The sequence below is a fragment of the Nicotiana tabacum genome, chromosome 15, assembly GCF_000715075.1.
Source record: "Nicotiana tabacum cultivar K326 chromosome 15, ASM71507v2, whole genome shotgun sequence".
Taxonomy (NCBI): Eukaryota; Viridiplantae; Streptophyta; class Magnoliopsida; order Solanales; family Solanaceae; genus Nicotiana; species Nicotiana tabacum.
Window position 1 is genome coordinate 100,193,985 of NC_134094.1, and position 15,806 is coordinate 100,209,790.

The following is a 15,806-nucleotide window of genomic DNA, read 5'->3' on the forward strand; positions in this document are numbered from 1 at the left end:
ATGACTGCACCAGATCAACATTCCCATCAATTTTTTGTGGCTGTAGAGTAGATCAGTGAGTTACCAATCATTAAGAAATATATATAATCACAGAAGCAGGAACAATTATCCAACATTTAACAAGAAAATGAAGGCGCTTAACTTTCAAAAGCAATCAGAATGATGGATTCCTTTTACGTTTATTCTGTAACTCATGTAAAAATCAGTATTCACCGTTAGTGCAAAGCACAATAACTATGTTGCCCAACTCAGTAGAATATTTTCTGAACAGGTTATACAAGCAAACCTTTCAAAAAGACTAAACTAAAAGGGAACCAGATGGTAGTCACCAAAATAAATATCCTCACTGCCTTCTCGGCTTCGTGTATACAAAAGCATTTGCTTTCATGGTTGGTACACTTCAACACGCACCATTCATCATTATCATCTTAGCTCCACCTCCTTCGATCTTCTTCCTCATCTACTGGAGTGTACCATGACGGTCTTCGCTTTGAGTTGCTCAATCTGTAGTTCAGGAGAATCTCTTCATTACAAATTGCTCTAGTTGCCACAAGAACAAGCGTCTTTAGAACAGGGACATCTGATCCATTCTTGCCGGACTTCCACTTGAACCAAAAGGAGCCAAATCTTTTCATGCTTGCTTCTTCACCATTTCCGAACGAAATATTTGGTATATAGGGTCTCATGTGTTTCTCCGGGAGGGGAAAGTCATAAGGGCATATCATAACATTGGGGACCATGTCCTTGGCTGGGTGGTTGGCAAAGTGAGCAAAGGCTAGAGGGTTTCTCCTTTCCAAAACTTCATGGTTGCCACCTAGACGTGTTCCATCCAATGGTTTACTGAGCATTCTCCAAATTCGCTCAGAACCCTTTTCATCAACTTGCATGTTGTACTTAGGTTCAGGAAGGGACGAACCATTCCATATTTCCCGAGATTCACCACCAGCACCCCAGGGCTGCGCATTTATCACAGTTCCATCATACCGTGTGATCAAATACGAATTTTGGGCATCAACTCTTGGATATCCAGGAATATAGCGGTAATATGCGGGGGAGTAGATTACACCAGGATAGAGTGCTAGCACAGCACCAACGTCAGCTTCACCATGTAAGAATAAACCTTGCCCAGCATCCTCATGTGGAATTCGCGACGGTTTGACCTCCAGAGTGTAGCCCATAAGATTCTTTAAACTCTGTGAAACCTCTATGCGCGTTAATGGCTTGGTTTCAGGTATAGCTGTGCTGAAAACATATCAGTAATCAAAATCCAGGGGCAATGCAGCTAATCAAAGTCATCAAAACTAGCAGTGAGAAAGAAAATCTTTATCCAAGTTGACCAAAAAGCTTAAATATAATCTATGTGAGACCACAAAAAAGTTTCTACAACTATAATTCTATGTTATACCCCACTTTCCAAGGGCTTATATTGAACGCAATCCATGAGAACCGTCCTACAATTACCTATGGGTCCAATTTTCCAGGACATGGACTCTTATGTCCCTACCAAAATGTTAAGACAAAAGTTTTTAGTTAAAGAATTCCAAAAGTCCTAGGAAACACCATTAACATAATATTTGTTTCAATTCTATTTTTGGTAAGCAAAATAGTTAACAACCAACAATATGGCGAGGAGTTAGAATTCACCTTCATAATACAACATAACATAACAAAAGCAGGACATAAAGGGTTGCCAACACGTTGCTAAAGTTGGGAACTAATGAAAATTCTAAACAAATTTTAGAAAAGCGACAAATATAAAAGGTGCTGCGGAAACTTCAGCTCAAGATTCTTACCGATGTGGTCCTTTAATGGAGCAGTCCTACCAATAGCAAGGCCTAGCCCACTGCGACGAGGAGAAGGACTATTTTCGGAAGATGATGTGTCCTGTTTGTCCTTGACATTAAGATCAGGGAGTAATATGTGATCCATATAATTGCAAAAGTTTGTAATCTGGTTATGCACATTATCTTGGACCTGCTTGTGTTGATCAGCTAAGGAGGCCTTGCCAGCCATGTCAATAATCTCCTCAGCATCAGCTTCAATGGCATCCTTTCCCAAACGATTGTAACTGAAAAGTGAAGTTTATCATGGCAAGGATAAAACTTGCAGAAAAGATGTATGCAATTTTTACTATCATATGTTTCATAAGCGATTCAGCCATAAAAGAAGTTAGTTACAGCTTACAGTTTCAACTGATCCGAGATAGACAAGAGCCTTAGATGACAATAATACAATGCAATTTCCGCAACCCCTCCCCCCCCTTTTCTTTGGACCAGTCAATATTGCAACTAGTGTTGAATACAGTTATCTAAAAAAGAAACAAAAAGGAAAATGTAGAACATGGATTGCTGGTTGATGACTCAAGTAATGTCCTAGCTCCTAAGAACTGAAAGCAGCAAAACATTCATCAAAATACCCAACCAGCTCCTCACAAGTTTGATAGCACGGACACAAAACCTTACTCAACAGAAAAATTTTAACTTCCGTCATTCAAACAAAAGATGAAATGACCAGAAAAAAATATAAAATATCCTAACAAAACCTTTCCTTTGCACATGTTAAAACAAATCCATTTCAATCTCATAAAGTGCATATTTAAATTACAAATAAAAAACTGAATAGCCTGTAGAATTGTATTTACATGAAAGAGCTAAGCGACAACAACAACAACAAACCCAGTGTAATCCCCCAGGTGGGGTCTGAGGAGGGCAGTGTGTACGCAGCCTTACCCCTACCTTGTGCAGGTAGAGAGGTTGTTTTCGATAGACATGAAAGAGCGCAACCTGGTCGGTCAATTACTCATAGAAAATGGTTTTACAAGGAAAAGTGCAAATAATTACAGCCAATTGAACAGCTTAGATCTGCCAATTCTTGGTACAAACATCAATGCTAAAGCTATGTTTTTGCAGTAAATTTCAAAGAGTGCAGATAAAACCTAAATTAGCCTACCTTAGTTTATTGACCGAATTATAGATAATACACCAAGTTGTATTTGTCACCAGTCTGTTTACACGAAGAGTATAAGTTTGATGCACATGCATAGCGTAAAAAAGATTTACACCATCAGGTCACTTAAAAGGCAACTTCAAGTAACTCTTTTACAAACACTAATTGGTACGTTTAAAAAGATGGGAAGCAATCTTCTCTAAGAGGTCAAAATACACTTATAGTGTAAGAAAATCTTCGCAATGGATAACTTCAATCCTTAAAAATAAAAAGCATCCTATATAGCAGCATTACCTTTTTTTTTAGTATGTAAAATGATTCTTACCTAGAGTAAAGGAAGAGACGGTTTATATCAGCTTCAAACTGAAGATGCCTTGGATCTTTAGCAAATGTGGGGCTTTTTGCAAGAACTTTAACAGCCTAAAATTTGTTCCAGAATTTTATCAAGATATGAATTGCATTAATATTCATTACAATAAGTACATACCATATTTTAGAATCGTTGAACTAGGAAAAGCATTATAAATCACAATCTTCAATAGTTAAAAGCATTTGTAAAAATCTTAGTCAAAAAATGCTTTTTTAACTCTCCAAATTAAAAAAAGTCTTTTTGGGAGGGAGGAAGAACCCAAAAACCCAACATAGATTAAAAATTTAAAACTCTTACATATGAACCTTTTAGTATCCAATAAAATTACATATCCAGTTCCAAGTTTACACATTTGAACAGCACATCAAATGAAGGAAAGAAGTCTAAGTTGAGCGACAGACGCGGGGGGGGGGGGAGGAGGGGATGAGGGTACCTCTTGAAATTTCTGGAAGAGAGAGGCCATAGAGGAGCTTGGTCGTTGTTTGCTGAAGTTCGAGCTTGCTGCAAACCTGAATTGAAAATTGTGCGGCGTCGGATTTGATTTGATGGAAACATGTAGGGAAGTTGGTGTAATATACGAAAATAAGCGGGGGTTGGAATAATGATCTAAATAATTAGGAGCGTCAATGGTTCGATTCGACCATTACTTTATAAAATTTGTGCCGTAGGTAAATTTGGAAGTGAAGATTGATAAGCAAGTCAACCCTAAAAGAGAGAGTTTCAAAGATCTTGAGTCAATAATCCAAGCGAATGTTGAGATTGAGGATGACGTCACACATCGTATTGGAGTGGGTAGATGAAATCATATAAGAATGTGCCACCAAAACTTAAGGGGTAAGTTCTATTGAGTGGTTGTTAGACCAGCTATGTTGTATGGGGCGGAATGTTGGTCAGTTAAGAGTTATCATGCTTAGAAGATGAAAGTATCGGAGATGAGAATGCTAAGGTGGATGAGTGGACATAGTAGGAAAGATATGATTAGGAACGAAGTTATTCGGGATAAAGTGTGAGTGGTTTCTGTGGACGAAAAGATGAGGGAAGCGAGGTTAAGGTGGTATGGGCATGTAAAGAGGAGACACACAAATACTTCGGTCAGAAGATGTGAGAGGTTGGCTATTGTGGGTATAAGAAAGGAAGAGGTAGGCCGAAGAAGTATTGGGAAAAAGTGATTAGACAGGACATGGTATACCTCTAACTTACCGAGGACATGACCCTGGATAGAAAATTATGGAGGTCGAAGATTAGGGTTGAGGGTTAGTAGGTCGTCGAGTTCCGGACTCTGTATCTGTTATGTTTGTTTTGGTTGTTTGTTTTTTGTTTTACATACCAATACTAGTATTATCATTTTAGTGTTTACTTATTCGTGGTGTCTAGTAATATATGTTGTTCCCCTTGTTTGGTTATATCAATGCTTTATTTTTTGTTATTAATGTTCTTACCTTTAGTATTTCCGACATGACCTTCTTATTACTGTTCTCGTGTTCTTATCTTGTTTTCTTAAGGCGAGGGTCTTTCGGAAATAATATCTCTACCTCCATAAGGTAAAGGTAAGGTTTGTGTATACTTTATCCTCCCCAAACCCCACAATGTGGGATTATACTGGATATGTTGTTGTACCAAATTTTCGGTTATTCCATTTTGTATAACAAAAATTAAAATTTTTGAAACTGTCCCAATTATCTTGGTTTCTCTTCGATATCGTTACAGTTTGGTTAATTTTTCGACTTTTTATAAAAAAATATCACGCAAAAGTCGCTAATCGAAGTTAGAATGTGATAATGTTTACTTGCATAGAACTTTGACAAAACTCTCTAGACATTTTTAATATTTTAAAAGTGATGATCAAAGGAACATGAAAGATAGATTCATCACATTGTTGTATGGTAGCGTAAAATAAATTAAGCAATGATAAGAGAAATATAAGTCATATGGGTGGAAAGATACTAATCAAGTTGGGATTCAAGAATAGAGCTTATTAAAAGATTAGTATCCAACAAAAGAAATCAAAATCACACGGGAGGAAAGATATCCAATACTTTGTGGCTTGCTACTGAAGATAGCTGGAATACCTAGTGCTTGTTACTCAAGATGTTAGAACTAATTTAGTTTCGATATGAGTAGTAGAATAGGTTTGAAAGTTGAGACTTTGGATATTAATTATTTGGTCACTTGTAGCCATTTTTATAATTTCAAGACCCAAAAAAAGAACTTAATGTTTTGTTAGTTTTAAACTTAGTATATAAAATATATTTTTATATATAAAAAGTTATTTGATATGGTTCGGTATTTTTTCGTTTATTTTTATAAAATTAAAAACCTACCCTATTATTCGGTATGGTTATAATTTATATAAAAACCTACGATTTTATTAAAACAAACCTAATAATCGGTTCGGTACGATTCAGTTCGGTCGGTTTAGACGGTTTTTTAAAGATTCATTGGCACCCCTATAAATAACGATTGGATATAAGCTGATGAATTGTTTGTTACCTCTTCTCACTCAGTCTTTCTGAATGCTAGACTACTCAGATTTACTCCAGTTATTAGTTTTTAATTAATTACTCTAGAAAATTGATCGGCATTCACTTATTCCTTAAATTTGATCTCATAAATTGGCCATTGACAATCTCACCAAGCTGACTACAGTTGGTTTAATGATTTGTTTTTCTTTCTTTTTTTCTTGGCAATGGTTGAAACTCCTGCCCTTAAAAAATAGAAAGGGCACTAGTAATTACTCCTATTGAATAGTAAAAACGGCATACAAACTTGCGTTTATATGTAAAAGTTTTACTTTAGGAAAAGCGAAAAACAAGAAGGAAAAAGTTATTAATATACTAGTAATTAGGAAGGGAAAAAAATGCGCTCGTAATCAGAAAGTTATTTGCATTTCTAGTCTTAGCTCGTCTACGATAGTGAGTTCATATTATTACTTCCTTTATCATAGCTGGTCTTCTCGACCATAACATCCAAAGCAAGATATGATATATTCATCGTCAAATAATGTAGCCAGATACAAGTAGTTGCTACTTTGATGCCGCGTATTGAAGGGTCAAAGGCCGATTGAGAAAATCCTGCTCATAATGTTTTCATTTCAATCACTTCTAATTAATCAAAACTACAAATGCCCAAGCGAAAAACAGGACCAGAGAGCCAATAATTGGACTAGTGCAAAAGTAAGATGGATCTATTCCATGCTGCCCCTATACATTAAAGAGAACCAACCCTCCAATCCACCTGCCCCCCTCCTCACAAAATTAATTACAGGGTTGTTTGGTTTGAAAACAAGTTATGTTGGAATTAATTATACTGGAAATAGTTATCCTAGAATTAGTTCTTATTGACTGTTTGGTATGTTATATTAATCCTGGATTGTTAATTTTACTATTTTATTTTGAGGATACTATTCTACCCTCTAGAATGTATAAGTTATCCCGGTGTTATTTTTAATCATGGGATAACTTTAACTTATCCCAGAATTAGTAACCAAATAAGGGATAAGGCAGTACAAAATTTTTATCCCAAGATTATTTTCGTTTATCCATCATACCAAATGAAGTGTTACTGCAACCGACAAAAGAATGGTGAGAGAAGCCTGGACAAGAAAAAGAAGCGGAAGCTTAGACTAACAAGTAAAATCATGAGCATTTGCACACTATACAAGATTTAGCAGGTCAAATAGACCTGAAATGGTTCATTTCTGTGGATGCAAGATTGGAACAACATTATCTGCAGTCCACAGGATTCATCTTATATTACAACAGCATTTAGCCACCACCAATGGAACCTAAACGGGGAGGACAGAGGTTAAGGTATTATGGCGACAATTCTTGTGCAATCAGCTTCAGCTTCATATGACTCGAAAAATCACCTACCTTGCCAAAACAGCTGATAGGCAATTGTTCCTTGATCTTTTCAACCCTACACACTTTCTTCTTTTGCAGGAACAAAGGCTCATCACTCAAATATGGAATGCTAATAGAACTGCAGCAAGAAGGAAAAAATTATCTGAGTACCCAACAAGTAGAAACAACTCAAGCACAATTTTGACTGAGCCATGGGGTCCTACGAAACTACACTAGCAATGCGTAACACAATCATCAACAAGCATAAGGCTAAGTATTTCAAGATATACATAAAGAGAGCTCAACACACCACCACATTAAATGGAAGGAACATGAATCTTTCAGCTTTATCCGACGTATAACAACATAGTTCTACCTTAAAACCTATGAAAATTTTGGAAAACAAACCAAAAAGGAAATATGGCTCCTTGTCCTATCAGTAAGAGGGGTAATCTATTCCTGAGTAGTCAAGCAAATTAAGATACCAATATATTGCAATATCTACTGTGGACTTCTCATGATATCCCATGAGTGCGTCCTGGAGAAGCATAATGTTAACATTATCCAATAACATTCTCCATTCACCAAATACAAAACAAAGATATTCCCAAGATGCCCCCTAATGAGATATTGACTTAAACAAGACCATAACAAAGAGCTAATAGTTAAACAAGATAACAATGAGCTACTTTAACTTCTTTCTACCAACTTAATACAAGGGAGCAAAATGGGGTGGATGAATCAAGACCCAACCAGAAGGTGACCACAATCCCTCATTGTGTAGTAGGAAGAGTTAAATGTGCCCAGTTGTGGCTCTATGTGCTTCAAATTCCAAACCTATAACCTCCATGTCTTGATGATGTAAAAAATACTAGCCTTAAAATCTACACTAAGGTTCACCAACTGATCCTTAATTTGGGGAGAGAGAGTGAGAGAGAAAGAGGAGTTGAATCAAGAAGATTGTACAGTAGTACACAGTACACAACACTTCTGTAAACATGTGTTTTATACATGTTTGCATAAATTTGATAGTGATGATATGAGGTTGATCTATGAGGTAGTAGACGCTGGCAATTTTTGCTCAGGTTTTCTGTGTCAATAGATATGGCAGCTGCAATGGCTAAACTAAATGAAGACTTTGGAGATTGCAATCCCTCCGCATCACCGGGGGGTTTGGGGGGGGAAGCTCAACTATGGATTTGCAAAGTAAAAAGTGGTGATGACACCTGTTGCTGCCAATACAGTGGATTACAATAGATGAAAGGCACAATTAGTTCTCTTCTAGGTGCAACAGCACAATTTCAAGTAAAAGGTTATCAATGTTTCACTTTCAACTCCTTCCTCTATTCCTAAAACTTACCTGAGAAACCTCACAATGCATAGTGTTAACTGCTGGCTCTTTCTGCAGGACTTGTATACCTAGGCTACAAGGAGCAAATTACCTTCTTGCATAAAAAACTTCTGATCCCCATTACTGTCTGGAGGAGAAGATAGGAATGACAGATTGGAACCAAAGAAAGTATTCACCCAGAAAAAGTGAGGGAAAAGTCTCTACTGACTGCATCCTGACAAACAAAAATTTCTATTTGCCAACTCCAAATTAAAGAATATGCAAAATTCCCGAGTCTACAGTGATTATCCAATTGAATGTTTGTTCTTGCAAAAAAACTCCCATTTGTTGTGAAAGGCTATTTTGCGCGGACTCTCCAAAATGTTGTTGCACCGTGTTGGATCCTCAAAAAATGCACTACTTTTGGAGGATACGACACACAGCCGGTGACATTTTCGGAGAGTTTGAGCAACATAGGTGAAAGGAAAGAGAAAATAAAGACTGATCTCTGAGCTCTTCCCCATCCTGATATCTTTTGCTCAAATAAATGCAAAGCATAAAATAGTTAGGCTGGTACGAACAGTGTCATAGACAAGTAGTACTATTGGAAATTGTGGAGGTAGACATAAAAAAACTGTTGATCTTAACATAGACATGATAAGTCACTAAAAGGGTAGCTCGGTGCACTTCGCTCTGGCTATGCACAGGTCCAGGGAAGGGCAGAACCACTATAGTTGGGACAACATCAATAGCATATAAAATAGGTCATGGGAAATACAAAGAACAACAAATCTGCTGTAGTTTTTAGTCAAGCTTTTATGTCAAAAAGTAAACAAGAGAAAGAGATTTATTTGAGGGGAATAACACTTTTCTGCAGCCAACAAACTGTATTGAGGTGCCACTAGTAATTTCTTATATTTTCGCTTCTCCGTATCTTTTTTTTTTTTTTTGATAAGGTAAAAGTTTATTAAAAAGGTACCAAGATGGTACTCCATATCTTATGTAACAAATTACCATGTACCAGAATAAAGAAAGAAAGAAAGAAAGAAAGAAAATTAGAAGAATCATCACCGCAAGCAAAAACCATATATGGAACCAGACTTCCTAGGTTATCCATTTTATCGGATAGATTGGAAGTTTGTTGATAGTTGCAGAATCTGCAATCCTTACAGAATAATGAAGGGAACACACCCCCCCCCCCACCCACACACACACACAAGAGAGAGAGGGGGGGGGGGGGGTTGAACAAAGGAACAGAAAGCCCAAACAAAAATAAAGAAAAAGAAAACTAAAAAGACATCAATTGCACAGAAAAAGCTTCATCTAGTGTAGCAACAGAAATACATTCCTACAATTAAGAAAACTCAACCATGTCTATCAACAATTTTTCAAATTTAAAGAGATCAAAAAAGAAAACCACAACAGCCGTGAAACTATAGAATCAACAGAATGAACTCTGGAAAGCTTCATGTAGTGTAGCAATAGAAATACATTCCTACAATTAAGAAAATCCAACCATGTCTATCAACAATTATTGCTTGTTTTTATAAGGTAAATTTTTCTTTCAAAATTGTGAAAACTCAAAATAAAATTTTAGGTTTTTTCTACGACGGAAAGATAAGGTAATTATGGATAAACAAGCTTAAGTTAGCAGACTCACCAATCAAGAAAATTAGAAGAACCACAGAAGAAAGCATTTGAACAGGTCGATTATATTTCATATAATACTGAGACCGTTGCAGCTGTCGTTGCACTGCTCCATACCAACCATTGAGTTGCTTCTCATAATTTTCATCGCATCCATCAAGGCAAATCTTACTCCTCTCATAACATGTGTTGATGCCCTTTATTGAAAAATCAGATTTAAGTAAGAATTAAAGGACATCATTAATTGATGAAGTAAATATAAAAGTATTTAGAAGATTAACAAATCAAATCCCTTTATTCAAATTTATTTGACCTCAAAAGGTAAAACTATATGATTTTGATCATGATTCGTTAGAAATTTTATATTCAATAGTTTTACTATAGTCCTTATTATAGATAGAATTCTTAATCTAGTTTTTAATTGTTCAAGTTTCATTTTCAAATTTGAATCCACTAGTGTTAATATTAACATAAATTGTTAAATCTTGAAAAAGAGAGTCAAATTATGTCACATAAAATAGGACAGAGGGAGTCATCCATGCCGGATACTGCAGAAAAAAATACACACCCTTGTCAATGGCTGAGACTGCGGCAATGTACTATCAGCTTCTTGGTCATCATCGGGATTGAATTTCAACTTCCTGTAACCATTCTTCGACCACTTCAACTTCGTTGCAGATTCCATGCAATTCAACAGCCCTTGAATACTGGGGATCTTGCGAGTGGATGGTGCAGGTTGTTTGCCGTAAATGTCATCAGCAACTGCGATCTTCCAAGCACCAACGTCAGCACAAGCACTTGCTGTCTTCCTGTGCCCTGAGAACTTCTCATCCTCAATGTGACCCGCGTCCACTAAATGAGACGAACTCTTTGAATACTCTGGCATTCCTTGCTTACAATCCTCTTCCCACAATGCTGGTTTCTGCTCTGCTTCATGAACTTTTACAGAGTTTTTCTCTGCAAAAGAGGAAGAGGCCGGCGGTCCTGAGAGAAACGCAGCCAGTTCATTGAGTTCCCTCTCATCTAAGCGCACCCATTGATCTCCTTGTGAAGTAGCTGATTCATTTAGACTCTTCTCTACTTTCTTAATTTGATTGTCTATTGCAATAACAAACTCACGGTGCCTTTCTTTAGCATCATCAGTTGAAGCATTATCATAGCTCGAACTAACTGCCCGTTCAAATTCCTCCAACTGCATTAACAACCAAAAATTCAGCTTTAATCTTTCTATTACATTCGACAATTACACCTCATATGAGAGTATACATGTAAATCAATCATTTCTTTTCAGGCCTTTGTCCTAGGGTGGAATATAAAGGATCCATATAGCCAACCCCAACTAATTTGGGATTGATGTGCTTTTTATTTGGGGGCGGGGGAAGGGTAGTACCTGCCATTTAGCAGTGCCAAGGGTAGTCCTTAGGTCTCTGCATAGCTCATCCGAATTCCAACGACCAGAAGTATCCTTCAATGCATGAATCCATGTTCTATAAGTTGACTCCATCCTTTAAAAGGAAATTAAACAAATATATCAATGAACATGGCAAAACCCCACAAATGAAAAACCAAGAAAGGCTTCAATCTTTGCACCACTACTCACAGAAAAATTCACACAGAACATATTTATAACTAAAATCTAATACTAACTCTAATAAAACTAACCTAAACATACCAAAATAATAAAAATCAATTAAACATCACATATATCCTTTCCACTCTATTAGAGCTCATTTCATTTTTCCAATACTATTAAAAAAATTGTCTTTCAATGAATTTTAGGGGTTTAAAAAAACTACAAAACAAATTAGAAATTTTTCAGGAAAAGGAAATTACAAAGGAAATGTTAAATTACCTATCAGCAGATTCTTGAACCTCTTCTGCAGCAGAAAAAAACGGATCTTTCTCCCACCTATCGAAATACGACCCCATATCCTCCAAAAATCGAATTTTTACAAATAATTGGCAGAAAAATGGGAGAAAACCCAAAATTGGTTCAATTGACAATTACTACGGAAAATATTCTAAGAGATTATGATTTTCTAAGCAAAACAAAATCTACGAATATTGAACTAATCCAAGTAAACGTAGATTTTCATTTGCTTGGATCAAATTTAAAGTAGAAAGATGTTCTAGAAAAGTACTAGTAATTGTGATTTCATTTTTATTAGTTGGGAAGATAAGATAATGGTTAGTGGTTTCCGTAAAACACATGATTTATTTAAATTAATCGTGCCACACGCGTAAGAGTTTCCAGGAAGAATGATTCTGTTAAAATAATTTTTTAAAATTAATTTATTTTATTTTCTTTTTGTTAGTTGAAAAAACAAAAACTCACCCACTATGACCTAAAAAATATATATATCACCCACTACGTCCAATTCAGCGAACACGAAACAAGAGGGATTTAAAGTATTCATTTTAAATGAATTGAAATGTCTAAATTAAATTCCATGAAGTTGAGGGGCCGAAATATCAAAACAGTGTAAGCATAAGTCTCTATTTGACTCTGTCCAAAGTAAATAATTTTGACATGTTGAAAATGTGTTGTAAATCTAAAAGACAAATAAATGAGAAATATACTTTTTAATCATACAAATTCTACATAAGATAATTCACACGTTTTCAATAGAATGGCTAGCCGAACATAATACTGTATTAGCGTGGTTTGAATGACCTCTCAGTAGGCTAGGGAATTAGGCGTGCGGTCAAAACAAGTGTGCATAAAAATAAGGGAAAGGTTCTCTGTCCGAGTTGGTTGACTATAGCTGTGAATGGTGATTTTATGCAATTTTGAGGTTTGGACTTTGGACTAAAGAATAAACAGTGTGCCGCTGCCTTCTTGTCACTTTGTGGTTGTTACCTAGTGAAAATCAATTTACAAGGAAATCAATTGAATTAATACCATAAAATTCTCTTAAACTATTAATTTGTTGTGAGTTACTTACCCCAAAACTCCCCAAATTATATCCTCATTTATATTAAAACCCTTCGGTTGAATTCTTAGAGATGTGTCTGGTATACATTCTTAATTTATTAAAAATGTACCATGTGGCACTACACGTGGCTATTTAACTCAGCCTAAAATTTTTCCAAACTATTCGTTGTCCCCAAAATCCCCTTAAACTATATTTCCCTCTATATTAAAATCTCCTCGTTGAATTCTTAAGATGTGTCTGATTAACTATATTAACTTTAGTTTGTATTAAGTTTTTGACAAAGCTAACTACTCGTTGTATATTACTTTCAGATACTGATTCTGAGCATTTTTTGCCAAATCCAAATACAAATGTGTTAGGTTTAGCTTTAATTGTAGTTGTGGTATGTTAGATTCCAATTGAACAAGTCTTTATTTATATTCATTTTGCAGCAAAAAAATGAAGGCAAATAGTGTTGCACTTCTAAAAAAAACCTTTTTATATTATAGAAACAAGATTACACAAACTAGCATTCCATAAACAAGAAACCAATCGGCCAATGACTGCATTTTCTAATTCTAAATTATACAAACAAGGTCCAAGAAATTCAACTTTATTCTCTACAAAGTATTGAGTTTAATAAGAAGATTTAAATATGTGTTATTTCAATAATATGGGTAAGAAATAAAAGAAGACTAAAAAAAAGAACAAACAATTTTAGAAGAACAAGAGAGTTGAAAAATTTTCAGAGGAAATCTATATGGAAAATTGAAGAGGAAATATGACAAAGTGAGGAAGAAATGTAAAAAATGAAGAAAAAAGGTGAAAATGAAGCAAATGAGGAAGAAAATTATTTTTTTAAAAAAAATTTAAAAGTGTATGACTAATTAGTCATTATACACTGTCATGTGGGCTATTTTGATGACATTTTTTTAGTCTGCGCACGCTTTTTGGCAAGTTATTACACATATTATACTAGGTAAGCAACCAGAGTTTTTAATATGAAGGAAAAAATAGTTTAGAAAAGTTTTGGGACACCCTATAATTTAAATAGGTAACTCACAAAAAATTGATAGTTAAAGGTTTTTTTTCTTGTTTCTTCTCTAAAATTGACTGCTGCACCTTTGTCTTTTTGTCGATTATTTCACTTCAGAATATGGTTTTATGTCCTGGAATGCTCTTTAGCAGAAGCCTTGTGCTCTAGCATCGTCCTTCTCTTTTTTTATTTATTTATTTATTTATTTACTAATTTGGTGTTCGATATCCATTTTGGGATGGATACGGCTAATTCAGATTGACTTGGTAGCATCAATATTAGGAGTAAAGCATTTTCTATCAGAAGCAACTTTATTTCTATGACTAGAACTTGAAAATTCTCGTTAAAAATAGAAGACTACTTACCATCTTATTGTAATTTTTAGTGATGCTTGTTCTTCTCAAGTTGTGCTTAAACCAGAGGCATTAGCCAAATCTCTCTCTCTCTCTCTCTCTCTCTCTCTCTCTCTCTCTCTCTCTCTCTCTCTCTCTCTCTCTCTCTCTCTCTATATATATATATATATATATATATATATATATATATATATATATATATATATATATATATATATGGCAAGCTAATAAATATCAATAGTATATGGTAACTTTATTCTATATTTAACTATGTTAGTCAAATACATATATATCTAAAAAAAGCTGAATATGAATTAAAAGATATTTTAAATTTATAGATAAAGTTTTTAAATTTGAATTAAAATAAAAAAGAAATTATTTATAAATTAGAATTTAAATTAAAAATAAAATTTATCTTTTTTTATCATGTTATCATACTTAATTCGGTTAATGATCATATGCAATCATGTTAGGAACTTTTGTTATCTTATCTAATTATTTAAATACTACTTCGGCTCTGGCAAAAAAGAAAAAAAAAACTACTCCATATAACTATAAAACTCTTTCACATTTAAAACTATATACTTATAGTTCTTTAAAACACTATAGCTAGATTTGAATAAAGCAATTTTTAAAAAAATAAATGTAATATATAGGGTACACGTCTATGTTCATCCAGATAACAAAAAAGAGTTTTAAAATCGAATAAAAGTTTACTTACATATATAATGAAGTAAACCTACATGCTGAAGAAAGAAACATCACAAAATTAGTCAATATTAAAAAAAAATTGTTTTTCTTTTTCTTTTTGAAGAATGTTACTTTGAAGAGTCAATTTGTACAAATGGACATCAAACAAATAACACAACTGTGGCTATACAATTGCTATTATTAATTTTAATTTAGCACCGTTTAGGAATTTAAGGGTATAAGCTGAAACCTCTTCATTTAGCTGCAATCAATCTAATATTATAAGGGTATAATATTTTTTTCGTTAAAGAATATTAGTTTTGAATCATTAGATTATGTGAAAGATTTTTTTTTCTCGACAAGAGGGATATTGGTTTCTAATTGATAGTTTCTATACCGATTTTCAAGTGTAACAAAAGTATATTTCTAAAAAAAAAAATTGGTATGATGTAAAATATTTTTTAAAAAAATGTAAACAAATTATTCGAAATGAGATTATATTTTAAAATATAATTTATTTTAAGAATAAAAATATAAGATATTTTTGAATTTTAGTAGAGAGTTTTTAAAATTATTATAATAGAAGTCATATCATGGATAAAATCAAGAAACCGAAATCTTATGGAATATTTACATAAATATCCGGCCAGATTTATTGTTTACTTCATATAGCTAAT

General features: G+C 34.3%; 2 protein-coding genes across 3 annotated transcripts; both read right to left on the reverse strand.

The window, feature by feature from the left end:
* Nucleotides 1-142: 142 nt before the first annotated feature.
* On the reverse strand, nucleotides 143-3,993 carry LOC107804534 (uncharacterized). 2 transcript variants are annotated; one of them, XM_016628444.2, is made up of 4 exons: nucleotides 3,750-3,928; nucleotides 3,272-3,366; nucleotides 1,794-2,068; nucleotides 143-1,237 (listed from the first exon to the last, which is right to left on the reverse strand). In XM_016628444.2, exons 1-4 carry the CDS (start codon nucleotides 3,777-3,779, stop codon nucleotides 429-431), a joined length of 1,209 nt encoding a protein of 402 aa, XP_016483930.1. In that variant the 5' UTR covers nucleotides 3,780-3,928; the 3' UTR covers nucleotides 143-428. The 2 variants fall into 2 exon arrangements, with proteins under 2 accessions (XP_016483930.1, XP_016483931.1); XM_016628445.2 differs by lacking the exon at nucleotides 3,272-3,366 and having other exon boundaries at nucleotides 3,750-3,993.
* Nucleotides 3,994-6,911: 2,918 nt separating this feature from the next.
* Nucleotides 6,912-12,378, reverse strand: LOC107804533 (uncharacterized). Its single transcript, XM_016628442.2, has 5 exons — nucleotides 11,988-12,378; nucleotides 11,526-11,640; nucleotides 10,704-11,327; nucleotides 10,149-10,332; nucleotides 6,912-7,297 (listed from the first exon to the last, which is right to left on the reverse strand). Exons 1-5 carry the CDS (start codon nucleotides 12,062-12,064, stop codon nucleotides 7,275-7,277), a joined length of 1,023 nt encoding a protein of 340 aa, XP_016483928.1. The 5' UTR covers nucleotides 12,065-12,378; the 3' UTR covers nucleotides 6,912-7,274.
* Nucleotides 12,379-15,806: the final 3,428 nt, after the last annotated feature.

Bases quoted from the DNA above. Each gene is read 5' to 3' on its own strand.
- LOC107804533 (XM_016628442.2), bottom strand. From the start codon at position 12,064: ATGGGGTCGTATTTCGATAGGTGGGAGAAAGATCCGTTTTTTTCTGCT. The intron at 11,641-11,987 runs GTAATTTAACAT...TTCCTTTTAAAG, and splicing joins GTTCAAGAATCTGCTGATAG to GATGGAGTCAACTTATAGAA. The intron at 10,333-10,703 runs GTGTGTATTTTT...TTTTCAATAAAG, and splicing joins AGTCTCAGCCATTGACAAGG to GGCATCAACACATGTTATGA.
- LOC107804534 (XM_016628444.2), bottom strand. From the start codon at position 3,779: ATGGCCTCTCTCTTCCAGAAATTTCAAGAG. The intron at 2,069-3,271 runs GTAAGAATCATT...TTCACTTTTCAG, and splicing joins CGTCTCTTCCTTTACTCTAG to TTACAATCGTTTGGGAAAGG. The intron at 1,238-1,793 runs GTAAGAATCTTG...TTTTCAGCACAG, and splicing joins TCCATTAAAGGACCACATCG to CTATACCTGAAACCAAGCCA.